The 14928-nt window shown below is 32.8% G+C and overlaps 2 protein-coding genes across 2 annotated transcripts in view; one reads left to right on the top strand and one right to left on the bottom strand.

The window, feature by feature from the left end:
* Window positions 1-11644, bottom strand: part of LOC129217062 (THO complex subunit 4-like) — a 54099-nt gene extending 42455 nt beyond the window's left edge. The window contains exons 1-3 of the mRNA XM_054851307.1: window positions 11447-11644; window positions 1392-1532; window positions 1044-1191 (exon numbers count right to left, since the gene is read on the bottom strand). Of these exons, the coding sequence (XP_054707282.1) occupies window positions 1044-1191; window positions 1392-1532; window positions 11447-11644 (487 nt within the window). The remainder of the gene's footprint in view (window positions 1-1043; window positions 1192-1391; window positions 1533-11446) is intronic.
* Window positions 11645-11942: 298 nt separating this feature from the next.
* Window positions 11943-14928, top strand: part of LOC129217061 (SUMO-conjugating enzyme UBC9-B) — a 48706-nt gene continuing 45720 nt past the window's right edge. The window contains exons 1-2 of the mRNA XM_054851306.1: window positions 11943-12056; window positions 14493-14568. Of these exons, the coding sequence (XP_054707281.1) occupies window positions 14503-14568 (66 nt within the window). The 5' untranslated portion in view covers window positions 11943-12056; window positions 14493-14502. The remainder of the gene's footprint in view (window positions 12057-14492; window positions 14569-14928) is intronic.

Here is a 14928-nt window from a genome sequence, read left to right as displayed (position 1 = left end):
TTTTATTTATTTATTCTTTCCTTCTTTTTGTTCTTTTGTAAAATTGTCTGAAGGCCGCTGAAAAATCTGAGATGCACGTCTCGCAGTTTCTGCTACCGGAAGCTAGGAGAACCCCAAGACTGGTTTTCCAGAAAACCTTAGGGTCCCCCTAACCTAAACCAAGTAGTTCGATTATACTCTAACCAATAAAAGCGGCCTGGAAAAAACCATTGCATTACTTTCAGAATACACCTTGTATAACCAACCATATACAAAGCAATAAATTTTTGCCCAAAATTGTAATTTGATCACATATTTAAAGAACTATTGTGTGAAACTTAGAAATATAATATGATATTCACATTAAATTTGTTGGATATGCCGAATCAATGTTGATAGCCAAATTTCATTTATAAAAACCCATTCCACAAAAAGTAAAAAGCTTAACTGGTTACAAAAAAAGCAAATATCTTCTCCATTTATGAAATTGAAAAGAAAGATTCTTTGGTTCACGATGTGTTTCTTTCATAATTTCATCAAGTCTTTCAATAAAAAAATTATAAACTGTGTAATATTATATGTATGTATAAGTTTTACCAATTATTTCATATTTAGATTTAAAAAAAAAAATCCCATTCAGTTTATGCATTTTTTTTGTAAAATTTTTGGGTATTTACCCAGGCCTTGGGTAAATTCCCAAAAAAATATTTATCTGCCCACTGGGTATTTACCCGATCCACATCACTAATGAGGCATATAGTATACTTATATTAAATGGAATAATTTTTGTAAGATTTTCGATAACTCAAATTTTTTATGTCTTTCCTTCAATTTCGAGTTAGCGTGAGTCGACTGTATTTTAGAAAACAACTAATAACTAGTGTTATTAGCTGATTTTTTTTCAGAAGACCGGTTGCCTTACCTTATTTTTGTAGATCATTAACATTCTCAGCATTCTTCAAATACTTATTTTTATGTTTAAATACTTTCCTCCATTTTCTGAGAAATTTTTTTTTAATATAAAAATGTCAAATATACAACCTTTGTTTCTGACAAAATCTCACCATCAAGAGGTACTCCATTATATTGTGCCATTGCACGAACTGCCTCATTACGTTTTTCAAAAACTACATCAGCAGTACCAAGAGAACGACCAGACTGATCATAATGTACGACTGCTTTGCGTAGATTGCCAAAATCTCCAAATAACTCCTAAAAATTTAATGAACTAGTAAGAAAATAAGAAAGAAATAAACAAAAATTATGTATACTAGCAAAAATTATGTCACTATGCTGGAAAAGAAGACCATTATTTAAGCCACATGGTCCATCTATTACAAGTTTTAAATTATAATCAGAAACATTTGCAGTTAAGACTAATAAAATCATTTTAAATCAAGTCATATACGTACTTTAATGTCTGAATCAGAAACGCCATAATCAAGATTTGAAATTAAGAGTTTTGCAGGTCCTCTTTCAACATTATTAATCGATCCACGTCTAATTGTATTGGTCGACAAAAATGCAGGTCTGGCTCGTGGTTTAAAAACGCCCTGAAATAAACAAAGCAAAAATTTTAACTTGATGATTTTTAATTAAAACAGTGGTGCCCAACCTACGCTCCGTGGGCTTTATGTGGCCCTTAAAGGTGATCGACATGGTTTGTCGTTATGATCAATGTTATGAAACGAAAAATATATTCTAAAACCTTGCAAAACTTCATCTTCATTCAGTGTCAAATATGATTGTTGCAAATTTGAAGTCAAGTAGTCAAACATTAGGTTCCTAAAAACAAATGCAAAGTTTGTATTAATAAAATTAGCATGTAGTAATGATGTCAGCAATTTTTGGTAAGTAATTTTGCCTCTAATTTTTTCTTGTTTTCCCATGCAAACTAAAAAAATTTTAAGAAAAATAATTAAACTTTGTATTTGTTCTGGTCTTTGAAATTAATCAAGTATGACCTCCGCCCCCATGTAGAAAAAGGTTGAGCACCATTGAGTAAAAAAGCAAATTTCAATTCTCGAACAGTAAGATAAATATTTTAGAATAAAAATTACCCCGAAGTTGAACATATGATTTATGAAAATCATATGTGAGCAAATTCATCTTAAGTTTTTCATTACAGGGATACTACCAACCCCCCTACCTACTACCCCACTCTACGGAGTGGAGCGCTCCCTGCCTTTCTTTCCCCCCACCCCCGCTTTTCGCATTTGGATAATGGTGAATTCGCCTCGTTGCCAAGTTTTCTCTCAAAAATTTAAATTGGTTTGTTTTTTCTTTAAACTAAGAGGATCTTATTGAAAACCCTGCAAGCTGTGAGCATAACTTTTTACTTTTTTTAAATTTAAATTTGTAATAATTTTTATAAAACGGCATGGGATGTAGTGATTTCATTGTTGGATAACTACCCTTCTTTTGTAGTGCTTAATTTTACAAAAATAATTAATTTCTTGGAGTCTAATATTTATTTTAATCCTATATTTATCCTTTCCAATCGTTTTTGTATTTTTTTTCAGCCCAGATGTAATTAGATTTTGCTCTAATCAGGCTAAATATTTGCAGCCATGCCGTTTTATTTGTGATTTTATGTGTTTTCCTTCAATTGTTGCTAAATTTTTTGGCCCCCAAATTCAGACGCTATTTTTTTTGCTCTGCGGATGAAAAAGGAAGGGGGAAAACTAATGTTTTTTTTTCTATCCTGTCGTGGAAAATGAATTTCTCTTGTTTTGTGGAATTTATTTTTTTATTGAATTTTTGAGGGTTTATCCAGATTAGTTAATAGGGTTTTTGAGGATATTGCCCAAATTAATTTTTGATTTGATGTGTTCGTTTTAATGTTTTTACTATTAGTACAGTGCAATTAGACATAAACCTCAACATCCAAAGTAAAAGTTTCCCGCCAACTACAAATTGTTGTATACTGTCCACATATTGTTTGGTAAAAAGTTACACTGTTTTCAGCGTCAGGTTTTGGGGGAGGGGGGGAGAAGTTGGTAAATTAGTAGTTTTTACAGTTGTTTGGAAATATTTAGAAAACTATGGCGTTTAGTGCAAAAAGTGCAATATACAAAATAATTTGCGCTAAATTACGCACAAAATGGTCCTAAGCATTATTTTGTTAAATGCACGGTTCCAGAGTTACAGAAGGTGTAAAAATAGAAAAATTTCGTATTTTTTTAGATTTTTTGGAAAAATGAAATTCCAACTACTACGTAAACATAAGTAACTAAACAATTTTATTAAAAAGTAATACTGTACAATCGTATAGTCTAAAAGAAGCTAAGAGGCATCACATGGGATCCCACTAGGCTTGACCTACCCTCATCGAGTTTCCTAAAATTGTTACCATATATGAAGAGTAAATAAAACGTGAAAGTAAGAATTTCTACCTGTTTCACGTGAACTAAGCAGGGTTGCCAAGGGCTAAAAGGTGCCTCAAAAATGGGTAATTTACCCGCATTGAGTTTCCACATAATTTATATAAAAAAAAGTATGTAAAAATATTACAAAACTGATGGTATAGTGTTGCTTAAGCAAAAGTGCTCCAATCATGGAGTTGCCGCTATTCAAAATTTCCATATTTAAATTTCGATTCAATCAACCAATTCACTCAATCGATGTAACTATCAACCAAAGTGAATTTCTAGCAAATGCTAAGGACAAAATTGATCTTTTTTCTCTCCTTACAATGCACTTGCAAAGAGGCGGTTTCACAGTTCATCAAGCATCGGGTGACGCCGACATATTAATAGTTTTACCAGCGATTGGTAAAACTAAGAATGGAGTTGAAGCTTGTGTGATTGGTGATGATACGGACTTACTAGACTTGTTGATTGTTCACACACCATCAGAAAACAAATGGAAAATTGTGACACCAAAGAAAGGCAATAAGCAGGAGAAGGTGTACACTGTTTCGGACATTCAGCGAGACATTGGAGATGTAAAAGGTGTACTCTTAGCAATATATGCTTTCACAGGATGTGACACTTTATCATCTATCTACAAGAAGGGGAAAATTTCACCGTATAGAAAAGTACAAGTCAACAGCGCACTTCGTACAAAGCTTCTAGTCTTTAATGATCCCAATGCTGACCCCAGTGCAGTGGCTGACGGATTGAGAAGAGATAAAATGGAGGGAGTGAAGACTTTCATTCATGAAACCAAGATCTCAAGTCACTTGATAGATTCTAAAGCAAAGCATTGGAAGAAATCAGGTTTCTTTCTCTTGTTTCACGCAAATCGTGCCAACCATTTGCCGTTGTTGACTCACGTGACTTGGGGGTCTTTGAGTCAGCTTTTGCTAAGTCGATGATTGAATTTGCTCCCTCCATTTTAATTCCTGCTGCACAAAAGCATTTCCTTCTTGTGATGCTTGAAGCTAAGAATACTAAAGATCTAGATAGCTTTCGCTACCAGTGTTACTTGCAGGCTATTGCAAAGTAGCCCATATATTCATTGTTCAAGTTGATTGCACTACCCCCCCTTTTTCAGCAGCTTCCAGGCAGCATTCATATAGAGCCTACCTCCAGGTCCAACAGTGGCTGGATGAGGAGAAGAATCCGCTCCAGTGGTGGTGGAAGAAGATTGGTGAACACCTGAGACCAATTACAACAATGTGTTCTGCAGCTAGCTTCCCAGGAATTACTTTCCCTCATAGTGTACATTTGCAAAGACGAATGCGTTCGTAACTGCGAGTGCAGAAACAGTGATTTAACACTGCTCAAGCATGTGCATCAATTGCTCAGGTCTAAGAAGTAATAACAGGAGCACTAATAGAAGTAATAACAGGGGCACCTCTTCTAGAAGAAGATCTAGAAGAGGAGAGTGCGGTGGCGCACACAAGGGAGTGATCCAGGGGGTCCGGATTCCTCCCATAGGTCTTGCTTTTTTCCCCCGATTGATTATGATTCTATGTATTTTGGTGATTATAAATGAATACACTATAATAACCATGTTTCCAGTTTTGTAATAACAGATCACATCAAGTGACATTTTATGAACTTCTTATTAATCATATGGTGCTTCTGCAACGATGAATTTGCTTTTCTGAAGCAATTTTTTTAATTATGAGAAAAGTTAATGCATATATTATTTTGCTTTCAGGTATTTAAGTACTAGTGGTACACGCACGGCTTTGCCCGTAATAGAAAAATTAAAAGGTCTTTTGGCTCGCCTGTATATTTACAAATAACGTATGGTGAATTTTCTCGCCAATTTGCTTGTACTCATGTTATGGTTCCACGTTATGATATTTTCGTATCTCACCAAATGGCTTGTGCCCATGTACCGGTTCCACGTTATGATAATTTCGTAATATACTCGTCCATCTTATGGTAATTTTGTTTTTAAAAATGGAATGGAAAAAGAACCATACAGAATTTTCGAAAAATCGCTTCGAGGTGCACACTCCCATGCTACAAACTAACTTTGTGCCAAACTTCATGAAAATCGGCCGAACGGTCTGGGCACTGTGCGCGTCACAGAGACCCAGACATCCTTCGGACATCCAGACAGAGAGACTTTCAGCTTGATTATTAGTACTAGTGGTACCCTCACGGCTTTGCCCGTAGTAAAATTTAAAAAGTTTTTTGGCTCGCCTGTATATTTACAAATAATGCATGGTGAATTTCTCGCCAATTGGCTTGCCCATGTTACGGGTCCACGTTTCGATAACTTGGTAATTTACTCGTCTGTTTTATGATAGTTTTGCTCGGGAAAATAATCTTAAAATTGGAATAGAAAAAGAACAAAAACGAATTTTTGAAAAATCACTTCGAGGTGTACACTTTCATGCTACAAACTAACTTTGTGCCAAATTTCATGAAAATCGGCCAAACGGTCTAGGCACTAAGCGCGTTAGAGATCCAGGCATCCTCCAGACAGAGAGATTTTCAGCTTTATTATTAGTAAAGATAATATAATAAAGAAGATAGATTCATTAGTTAATACTAATTATTTATTCAATAGTTTATTTTAAACTCTTTTTCGTTCTCGAGAAACAATAAAATCAAGTCAATATGTTTGACGGCGTATTGGGGTATCTAATGAGAATGAGGCTTTCAATTTTGGACCCTCCCCTTGCAAAATTCCTGTGTGCGCCACTGGGAGGGTGGTATGTTTGAGGAGGACTGAATGCTGGTGAATATCTTTATCAGTATGTTGCATGTAACGTTCTACATTTTTATTAAATATTAGTATTGCACTTAGTTTCCGAACTTCAAAAAGTTTGATAAAATATGGTTGCAATATTCAGACAAATATGCCTATTTTCTAAATAAAAAACTTCAAAAGCTGCACTTATAAAAAGCTATCATTAAAATAATATAATTATAAATCATAACTGTTATGCATTTTTACATTTTAAAATCATCTATGTTGAAAATATATTCATTCTTATTGCGACATTGTCTAGAGAAAGTTCGGGTTTCTCTGTGCAGCAGATTTATACAGGGTGTTCCATTTTAACCTGCAAGACCTTTATTTTTGCAACCGTTAATCCTAGATGTATACTTCCAATTGCAAAATGCTTAAAATCAGATGCAGAGTTAAGATATTGAAAGTTTGAAGTGAAAATAATTTTAAGTCAAAAAATACAAAATTTAACGTATTATATGGGCTCCAGGTCCCCTAACTTATGTTTAGGGAAGTAATCTCCATTGAAAAGTAACTCCAACACAAAAAGTTTGAAATTAGTACGACCAATATTCAACGAGTTATGAAACAGTTTTGTGACTTACACCACTTTTCATTCACCGTCAATAACATCTTTTGGTGAAAAATAGGTTAACAGGTGTTTAAAATTACACGTGTGCATAGAGCGTGATTTTTCAAATTGTTCGAGGTTTTGTAGTGTGATTTTGCGCATCACGATATAACATTTGCATGAATTTTTGAACAGCAATGAAAAATGTAAATACCTTGCTTTTCATTGACGACCAGTCCTTCTTCTGAAAGGGTGATAAGTTCCAATCTCATGTTCTATACCGTACTTAAAACTTTGAAATGGAATATCTCCTTGAGATTTGGTCGCATAAATTTCAAGTTTTTTGTGTCAGTAAAAGTTTTCAATGGAGATTATTTCACTAAATAGTAGTTAGGGGACCCAGGGCCCGTATAAAAAGTTAACTTTTCTATTTTTTGACTCATTTTCATTTTTGCTTCAAACTTTTAATATCTCAACTCTGCATCTGATTTTGAACATTTTTGCAATTGGAATTACTCATCTAGGACTAACAGTTGCGAAAATAAAGGTTTTGCAGGTTAAAACGAAACACTTGTATAGCCACGGCACATTAAAGCCTCTATCCCTTAAAAATAGAGCCCCTTGAGTAGGTGGTGAGGTTGTCGTTCCTTCTAGGGCTTATCACAAACATACCACCAGCCCCTAAAATTGTAATTTGTTTTTACAAAACACAATTCATACAAAAATTTAGTTTCCTTAGTGATAATGAATATTTTTTCCGAAAAATCTAAAAAAATACGAAAATTTTCTATTTTTACACCCTTTGTAACTCTGGAACCGTTCACTTAACAAAATAATGCTTAAGTCATTTATGCGTAATTTAGTGTAGATTATTTTGTATATTGCACTTTTTGCGCTAAATGCCATAGTTTTCTAAATATTTCCGAACAATTGTAAAAACTACTAATTTACCAACTTCTTTCCCCCCTCACCCCAAAGCCCGACACTGAAAACAGTGTAACTTTTTACCAAACAATATGTGGACTGTATACAACAATTTGGAGTTGGAGAGAAACTTTTACTTTGGATGTTGAGGTTAGGCCCTTTTTTGGTCTATTTGTACCGTACTATATCATTTTATTAAAACTCACTTGTCTACTTATAATAAAATTTTACTGTATTTTTTGTGATTTATTTATTTTGATTACTTAAATGTTTTTGAGGAGTATATTATTCAAATTCATTTTTGTTTTCCTTTGTAAAGTTTGTTTTCATTCACTTCTACCGTTTTACTAAAAATATATCTAGTTTTCGTAGCATTTTATTGTATTGTTTTGGGTTTATTTATTTAGATTAGTTTATCGTGTTTTTGTGCATTAAATTATTCAAATTAATTTCTTTTTTGATAGGTTAATTATTTGTTTTAATGCTTTTTATCGTTTTTTTAAAGTATTTATTTGCTTAGTTTTTGTTGCATTTCAAAGTAATTTTGAGTATTTATATGTTTAGATTAGTTCATATTTAGTGTTTTTGAGCAGTTAAGTTTTTTAGTATTTATTTCTCGAGATTTAGTTGTTTTTGAACCTATTGTTTAGATTTTGATTTTCCAATTAAGTAAATAATAAATCCAATAAATTTAATTCATTTTCCAGTAGGTTAGTAAAAAAAACATCAGTCTCCCCACCCTTTTTTTTATTGGCAGAGCAGGAAAAATAGCGCCTAGACTTAGGCACCAAAAAATTTGGCGAACTTTGAAAAAGTCGTCAAAACGTACCTTAACCTAAAACTTCCCTTTTTTAACAAAAAACATTTAAATTTAAGGTATTTAAAATGAGAAAGTAAATTTTAAAATTAGGTTTGTTTTTAAGGTAAAAATTTACAGCATAAAAAGTGTTAAGTTTCCCTTAGTGGTAGAACATACTTTTCACAGCAAGAATGGAAAATATATATATATATATATATATATATATATATATATATATAATTCATTATCCTTTCTCCTTGCATTGAAACTAATAATTTGGTTTAAAAAAATTCATAATACTATTTCAGGATAATAAAAAAAAATAACTGAAGTTGCTTCATTTAATCATTAATTCCAAAAAATTTTACAGGCCGTAAAGCTAAACCATTAGATATACACCATAAATATTTTAAAAGCTTAATTAAATACATAAAAACAGTGACCAAACAAGTTCAAATGCAACAGAGACTGGGAGTTGGACCACATTTTTTCGATAGTCTTTTGCATTTTTTCTAAAATAAATTTAAGAAATAAAAATATTATTGAAATAATGAAAAAAATAAACAGATATAAAGTAGCACATGGTAAAAAAAAAAATAAAAAAAAACCTTCCAACATTTAAAAAGATTGAAATATTTGCAGGATGCAAAAAGATTGAAATCTCAAACAAGGCAAGCAACTTTCGGCAAAGCACGTCGTTTTTTGACATCACTCACATGTCTCCAAAACATATGTTTTAGGCAGATATAGGAGGATAAAGATTTGAAGGGGTAAAAAAGAAAAAAGGGACATAACTTGATAGTTTTTAAAAAAATAAGGAAATTTTTAGAAAATTAAGGACCTTTTAAGATTTTAGAGACCTTAATTTTGCTTGATGAAATTTAAAGTTTCTTAAGGTTTTTTTAAGGAAGTACGAGCGCTGTTTTATTTACCCCTCTCCCCTCAGTATGGACTTCTGAAGTTATTTGAAATTCTAGTCTCCCTCTCCCTTAAAATAAATATTTTATGCTACTTTTGGTTTGATGAGAGCAAAAAAAGCGGTTTTGTGGCTCTCCCCCAGTATAATTTTAGACATTTGGAATGAGTGTAGGAGGAAGTTTTGTTGTAGGGGCAGTTGCTCCTTACTGTTGCCCTCTGGCTGAGCCCATGCCTTTGATAATGTTGCGGGAAGGACTTTTCTGCAATAATTTTTTGAAAATGAAACGGGATTTAGGATTTTTTAAGTATGCTTCATTCAGAATTTCTTAAGTTTGCTTCAAATTCAAGATTATTTTAGTATGTTAGGGGGCTCTCTCAGGCCCACCATTTGAAATTTTTCATGGATGAAAGGGGGGGAGGGCAGTGAGGGAGGTCAAAGGGTTATACCCAATAGCCGCATTCACAACACACTTTTGGACTCTGTAAATCCCCGCTCTGCTCCCGCAAAAAAACTGATTGAAAGATTCCCAGTTTTCAGGTAAAGAGGTTTCCCATTGTACGAGAGAAAGCAGTTTTTACCCAGCATCCTCAGCGGCTTGTGGACGAACTTGTTTCGAGTAATGCATTCTGGGTAAAAACTCCGCTTTCACTCCAGAAGAAAAATTCCACACATACCCTGCAAATAACTGGTATGCAGTGAAAAGCAGGTTTCTCCTTGGGTCCAAAGTGCCAATGGAAACGGCCCTAATGTGGATTAAAGAGCAGAAACCATGTCCATATTTCTGGAAATATTGATTTCTCATAGCCAAGAGGGTCAATTGCCGCTTCTCCCCAAAACACATGCCAGAACTCTCCCCTGCATTTTTGTGAAATTTAAATCCTAAACACACAATTGTAAGTCAGCTTATATTGTGTAAGAGGAAGGTGATGGAGTTTGGAATTTGTTATCTGTAGCTTTTCAAAATCAAAGTTCCAGAAACTAAAATTTTTAACCCAGGGGATTCGATGCATCCAACCCCTCCGCAATTTTTTGAAATAGGGAAGTTTTCGATTTTTCAATTTTATTTTTATATGATAGAGTAACATGTATGAACATCATAGGTGAAACAAATTTTGCGATAGGATAAGTAGTTTTTTTTAAATTAATTTTTAAAGTTCAAGCGTTTGTGACGTCAAATGGCATAGGAAGTGACGTCATGCGCTCTTCCGATAGGGGAGAAGCCGAAGGTCACACATTTGACTTCGAAGACGAAACGTAAAAGGCTTATCTCCTCGCATTTCTGGAACATTAAACCTCTCATCCTTTCGGAAATATTCGAATATCATCATTGATGTTACATGAGGAAGATTATTTAGATTGTGCTTTAATGCATCCGGTCTCCATAGTGTGTTCAAAAGGATTATTGAATTTCTAAAAAATATAAATATCAGCGCGCTCAAAATGTCTCTGGCGAAAACAAGGGATCTTCGGCGGAAGGCTGCCCATTCGCGCCGTGACGTTTCAGAAGAGCGCACTTTTGCACGTGGATTTTTAAAAATTCATTAAAAATCAACCACGTGTTTTAAAATTCGGCGATGGTGAATGTTTTAGTTCTGAAGGTCAATTAACAATATCCAATAGCCAAAATATGAACATTTAATAGGTTGCAAGTTCCCTATTGAAATCCTAAACAGCCTCTGATTATATTAAAGAAAGGAGGAAATCTGAAATTGAAGTTTGAAACATTCGTGATCAACACGCGCAAAACAAGGTACTTAGAAATAAGTGCACTAAAATCAAACGCCTAGCTCTTGAAAAATTTTTGGATTCACCCATGATATACACAGAGCAAAATTGGTATATGAGTAATGAGCGGAAAGAGTGAAAATAATCAATAAGAGACTGCATTGTCCCTTCACTGAAATAATTTTTTATACTGAAGATCGAATATTCAATGAGCAAAACTTTTGAGACGTCGTTAATATCTGCCATATCGAAATAATGCCAGAATGTGGTTTAGCTTGTCATTAAAACACGATTAAACGAAGCGCAATAAGTTCGTAAGGCTCAAGTTTCACGGACAAAAAGGAGAATATTAAAATAAGTTTTAATAAAAGCTATTACAAGATAAACATACTCTCAGTGACGTAAAGTTTCCTCTGTTGAAATACTGTTTCGTACGAGCACCTCTTCCAGGATTGTTTGCTCTATTACCACGAGTACCACGGCTACGCATAACTCGACCGCCTCTGTTTCTATAATTACTACTGAACTTTCCTCTATTTCTCTTAATTATATCGTCTAACGACAAATCTACTTCCATACGTTCCGCCATTGTGCAATTAATAAGTTACAGCAATGACAAAAGAAATTTCAATTCCAGTTACAACAACTCAAAAATTTCATGCATGCGCTAAAAAATTTTTATGATTGCCACCGCAACAACAATAACGAGAACTTAATGGGCTTTTAGAAATGATCAAGGAAAGAATTGAATAACTTCATTTAAAACTTATTATTACCTAATCAGTATTTTAATTCATTTTACGTTAATTTAAAAACATTGTTTTAAATATTTTATAGTACTTTTAGAAAGAGGCATTTGGAAGCCAGAAATTAAGGGTTAAAATTTTTCACAAAAGTGGCAATACCATTGTTGTATCGCTAATTTTCCATTGCATTCCTTTTTTTTATGGTGTAGGTGTATTGTTGGCGGGAATAATACTTAAATATTAAATTGTATTAAGGTAAGAAAAGTTCTAGCATGATTTTTTTTTTTTTTTTTCAATTTTACTTTGAGTCTTCAGTCCTAAGGAAAAATCTGGTTCTTGAAATTATACAAGGAACTCATGTTATTACTTATTGTGCTCAGGGCTAATAGTAGGTATGATAAAATGCTATTAAAAGAAAAACCATAAATGTGTCCTTGTTTTATGACGCAAATAATCGATTTCCGGGATTAAATTCTCGACTGGAATGAAGTTCATCTCATATTTCACTTCAAAATATCTTTCAAAGCATAGACTTAATTTCTTGTGTGGTGTAGTTGGCGAGAAAAATATTTTAATATTAAATTGTGTAATGACAAATATTTCTCGAACAAAGATTTTTTTTCAATTTTGCTATAGTTATTCTCTTCTGAGGTAATTATTTGGTTTGTTTCGGGTTTTATGAGGAGCACAACTCATGTAATTATTTACCTAATATGTTCACGATAGTTGTGAAGCTCTGAAAACACAATGTGCTTGTTTTGTGTTGTAAATAAGAAATTCGCTGTATAATCTTCTTTGAAATTCCATAGTACCTACTTGCGGAACCGCGGGAGGAGCGATCCCCCCCCCCCCCCCCCCGCCAAAAAAGCTTGTAAATTCGAAAAAATTCCGGGAAAAGGTCAACAAACTCTCTTTTTCCCCTCTATCCCTCCCCCCCCCCCCCCAACACATCACAAAAAACAGGCTACAACTGTATTTTACAGCCTTAATTAAAAACATTTTTCAGGGGAAAGATACTCAACTCCCTCTCTCTGTCATCGAAGATCATCAAAAATTTTGAATATTTGGAGCTTCAATTTTGAAAAGATTGCTGGAGTTGAAAACTTTTTCAGAAATGTCATTTGAGGGCCTTGAATTACATTTCTTAAACTTCAAATCCGAAAAGATTCCGGGGGAGATCCCCGAATTCCAAGCCCTTTCCTTTACATCAATAACAGAGTTTGTACGCTCCTTCAATACTCCTTCATTCAGGAAATTTTTTTGAAAAAAAAAAGTGCTGCTCTATATTCAACTCCGTTCTTATTTTGGAAAGACTTGGAAAAGATATCGACTATCGCTAAAACAAAGAACCAAATCAAAAATATACAAAAATTGGTGTAACATGACTTAAATTACAGCTTATTTACTGGCATACATGTTGCATTCAGCATTGAAGTTTAAAAAATATTAAATGCAAACTCTTTAGAACAAATAAATGTATAACAAATTCTATTTCAAGAAATTTTTTTGCCAAAAAACGTTATATCTTCTGCAACAGTGATTGAGTGGTGGAAAAGCCAGGAAAAAGAATTTGAAAAATGCAATGCAACCGTCTTTAAAAGTCTTCAACATTACTAAAACCAGCTTCAGAAAAGTGCAGTGCATATATTTTCGTCATTTAGATATCATTCATAACTCAAAAATTGATTAGGCTCAGGAAAAGCTTCAAAATTTGCTTTTTGTTTAAAGTACTAAATAACATAAAAATAATATTAATTTATAACATAAAAGTTGCTATGTAGTTATGCATATGTTATTGTGGTGTAAAGTTGATTTTATGTAATTGTAAAAAGATTTATACACATATTTCTGAAATGAGTTGAATAAATTACATATGTACAGGGTGTCCGAAAAGTCCTCGACACATAACAATGGTATTTTAGGTTAAATGTGTCAAGGACTTTTCGGACACCCTGTATATTTATTTATAAATGTAATTTTAGTTTTGTTTGTAACAGATTAAAAATATTTTGCTTTAAACCAAAAGAACCGTTGTTTTCTCCAACAGTCTTTAGAAAAAATTCATTTAGTTGAAAGCCTTGAACAAAAAGACTAGCTTTGAAGCTTTTTCCAATCCTAATTTGTTTCTTATTCAATATGTGTGGGGAAATCAATGTAAACCTGTAAAATGATTTTTTTTTTTGGGCTTTTTTTTAAAAAAAAAACCAATTGGTTTAAACAACATGGTTTAAACCAAACAACCCTGCTCTTTTCTATATCATTTGTTCGTGTATTTATTTTTTATGTCTATTTCATTCAGATAAGAAAGGCATATTTTATTTTTATAAATCAGCTTAAAATATTAAAACGGTATGTTTGAGAGATTTTGCAGTCTTAACTAATAACGAAGAGATTTTAGTGATCAGGTGATAAAAAGTCGAATTTTGTATACAGGAAAGTAGGCTTGTTCAGTTCTGGACGGAACTTCCCGTTAAATTATTTTATAACATCTCACGCATGTTTCTGTGAGAGATATGTAGTTATTCTAAATTGATGCAAAACAGTTAACAGAATAGAAGCATAAGGGTACAAGGTTTTGTTTTTGGTTTATACAATCTAACCTTTCATTTTGTTTTCTCAGATTGAATTCCTTGATATTTTGACATGCTGAGTCTGAGTACTAAATCATGATTATTTGAATTTTTTAAACAGAAATTCGAATATGTCTGGGATTGCTATTGCAAGGCTTGCCGAAGAAAGAAAAGCTTGGAGAAAAGATCACCCATTTGTAAGTTTTTTCATGAAAATTAATTGAATTATTTAAAGATGTTTAATTTTTGGTATACTCTGTAATAGATGGTACATCACAGTTAATTTTTTAATCTTGGCAATAATTTCTCATTTTATTTATTCTTGTTTGGTTAAAGTTACATTAAATATTTACTTTGCCATTCATTATTTTGTCTTTTTAAAAGGTTTAATTATAGTGCAAGACTAAATGTTCTATATAAATAAAAAACATTGCGCTGAATACTTAATTATGCCATGAAGTTAAAAAATCTACTAAATGAAAAAGAAAATCAAAAACCATGAAAAATCTCATTAAAATACTTTTCTAAATCAACTTTTAACTTCCATTAACAAAAGA

Source organism: Uloborus diversus, chromosome 2 (genome assembly GCF_026930045.1).
Source record: "Uloborus diversus isolate 005 chromosome 2, Udiv.v.3.1, whole genome shotgun sequence".
NCBI lineage: Eukaryota > Metazoa > Arthropoda > Arachnida > Araneae > Uloboridae > Uloborus > Uloborus diversus.
The sequence above is the reverse complement of the archived record's forward strand: the minus strand, read 5'-3'. Positions and strand labels throughout refer to the sequence as shown.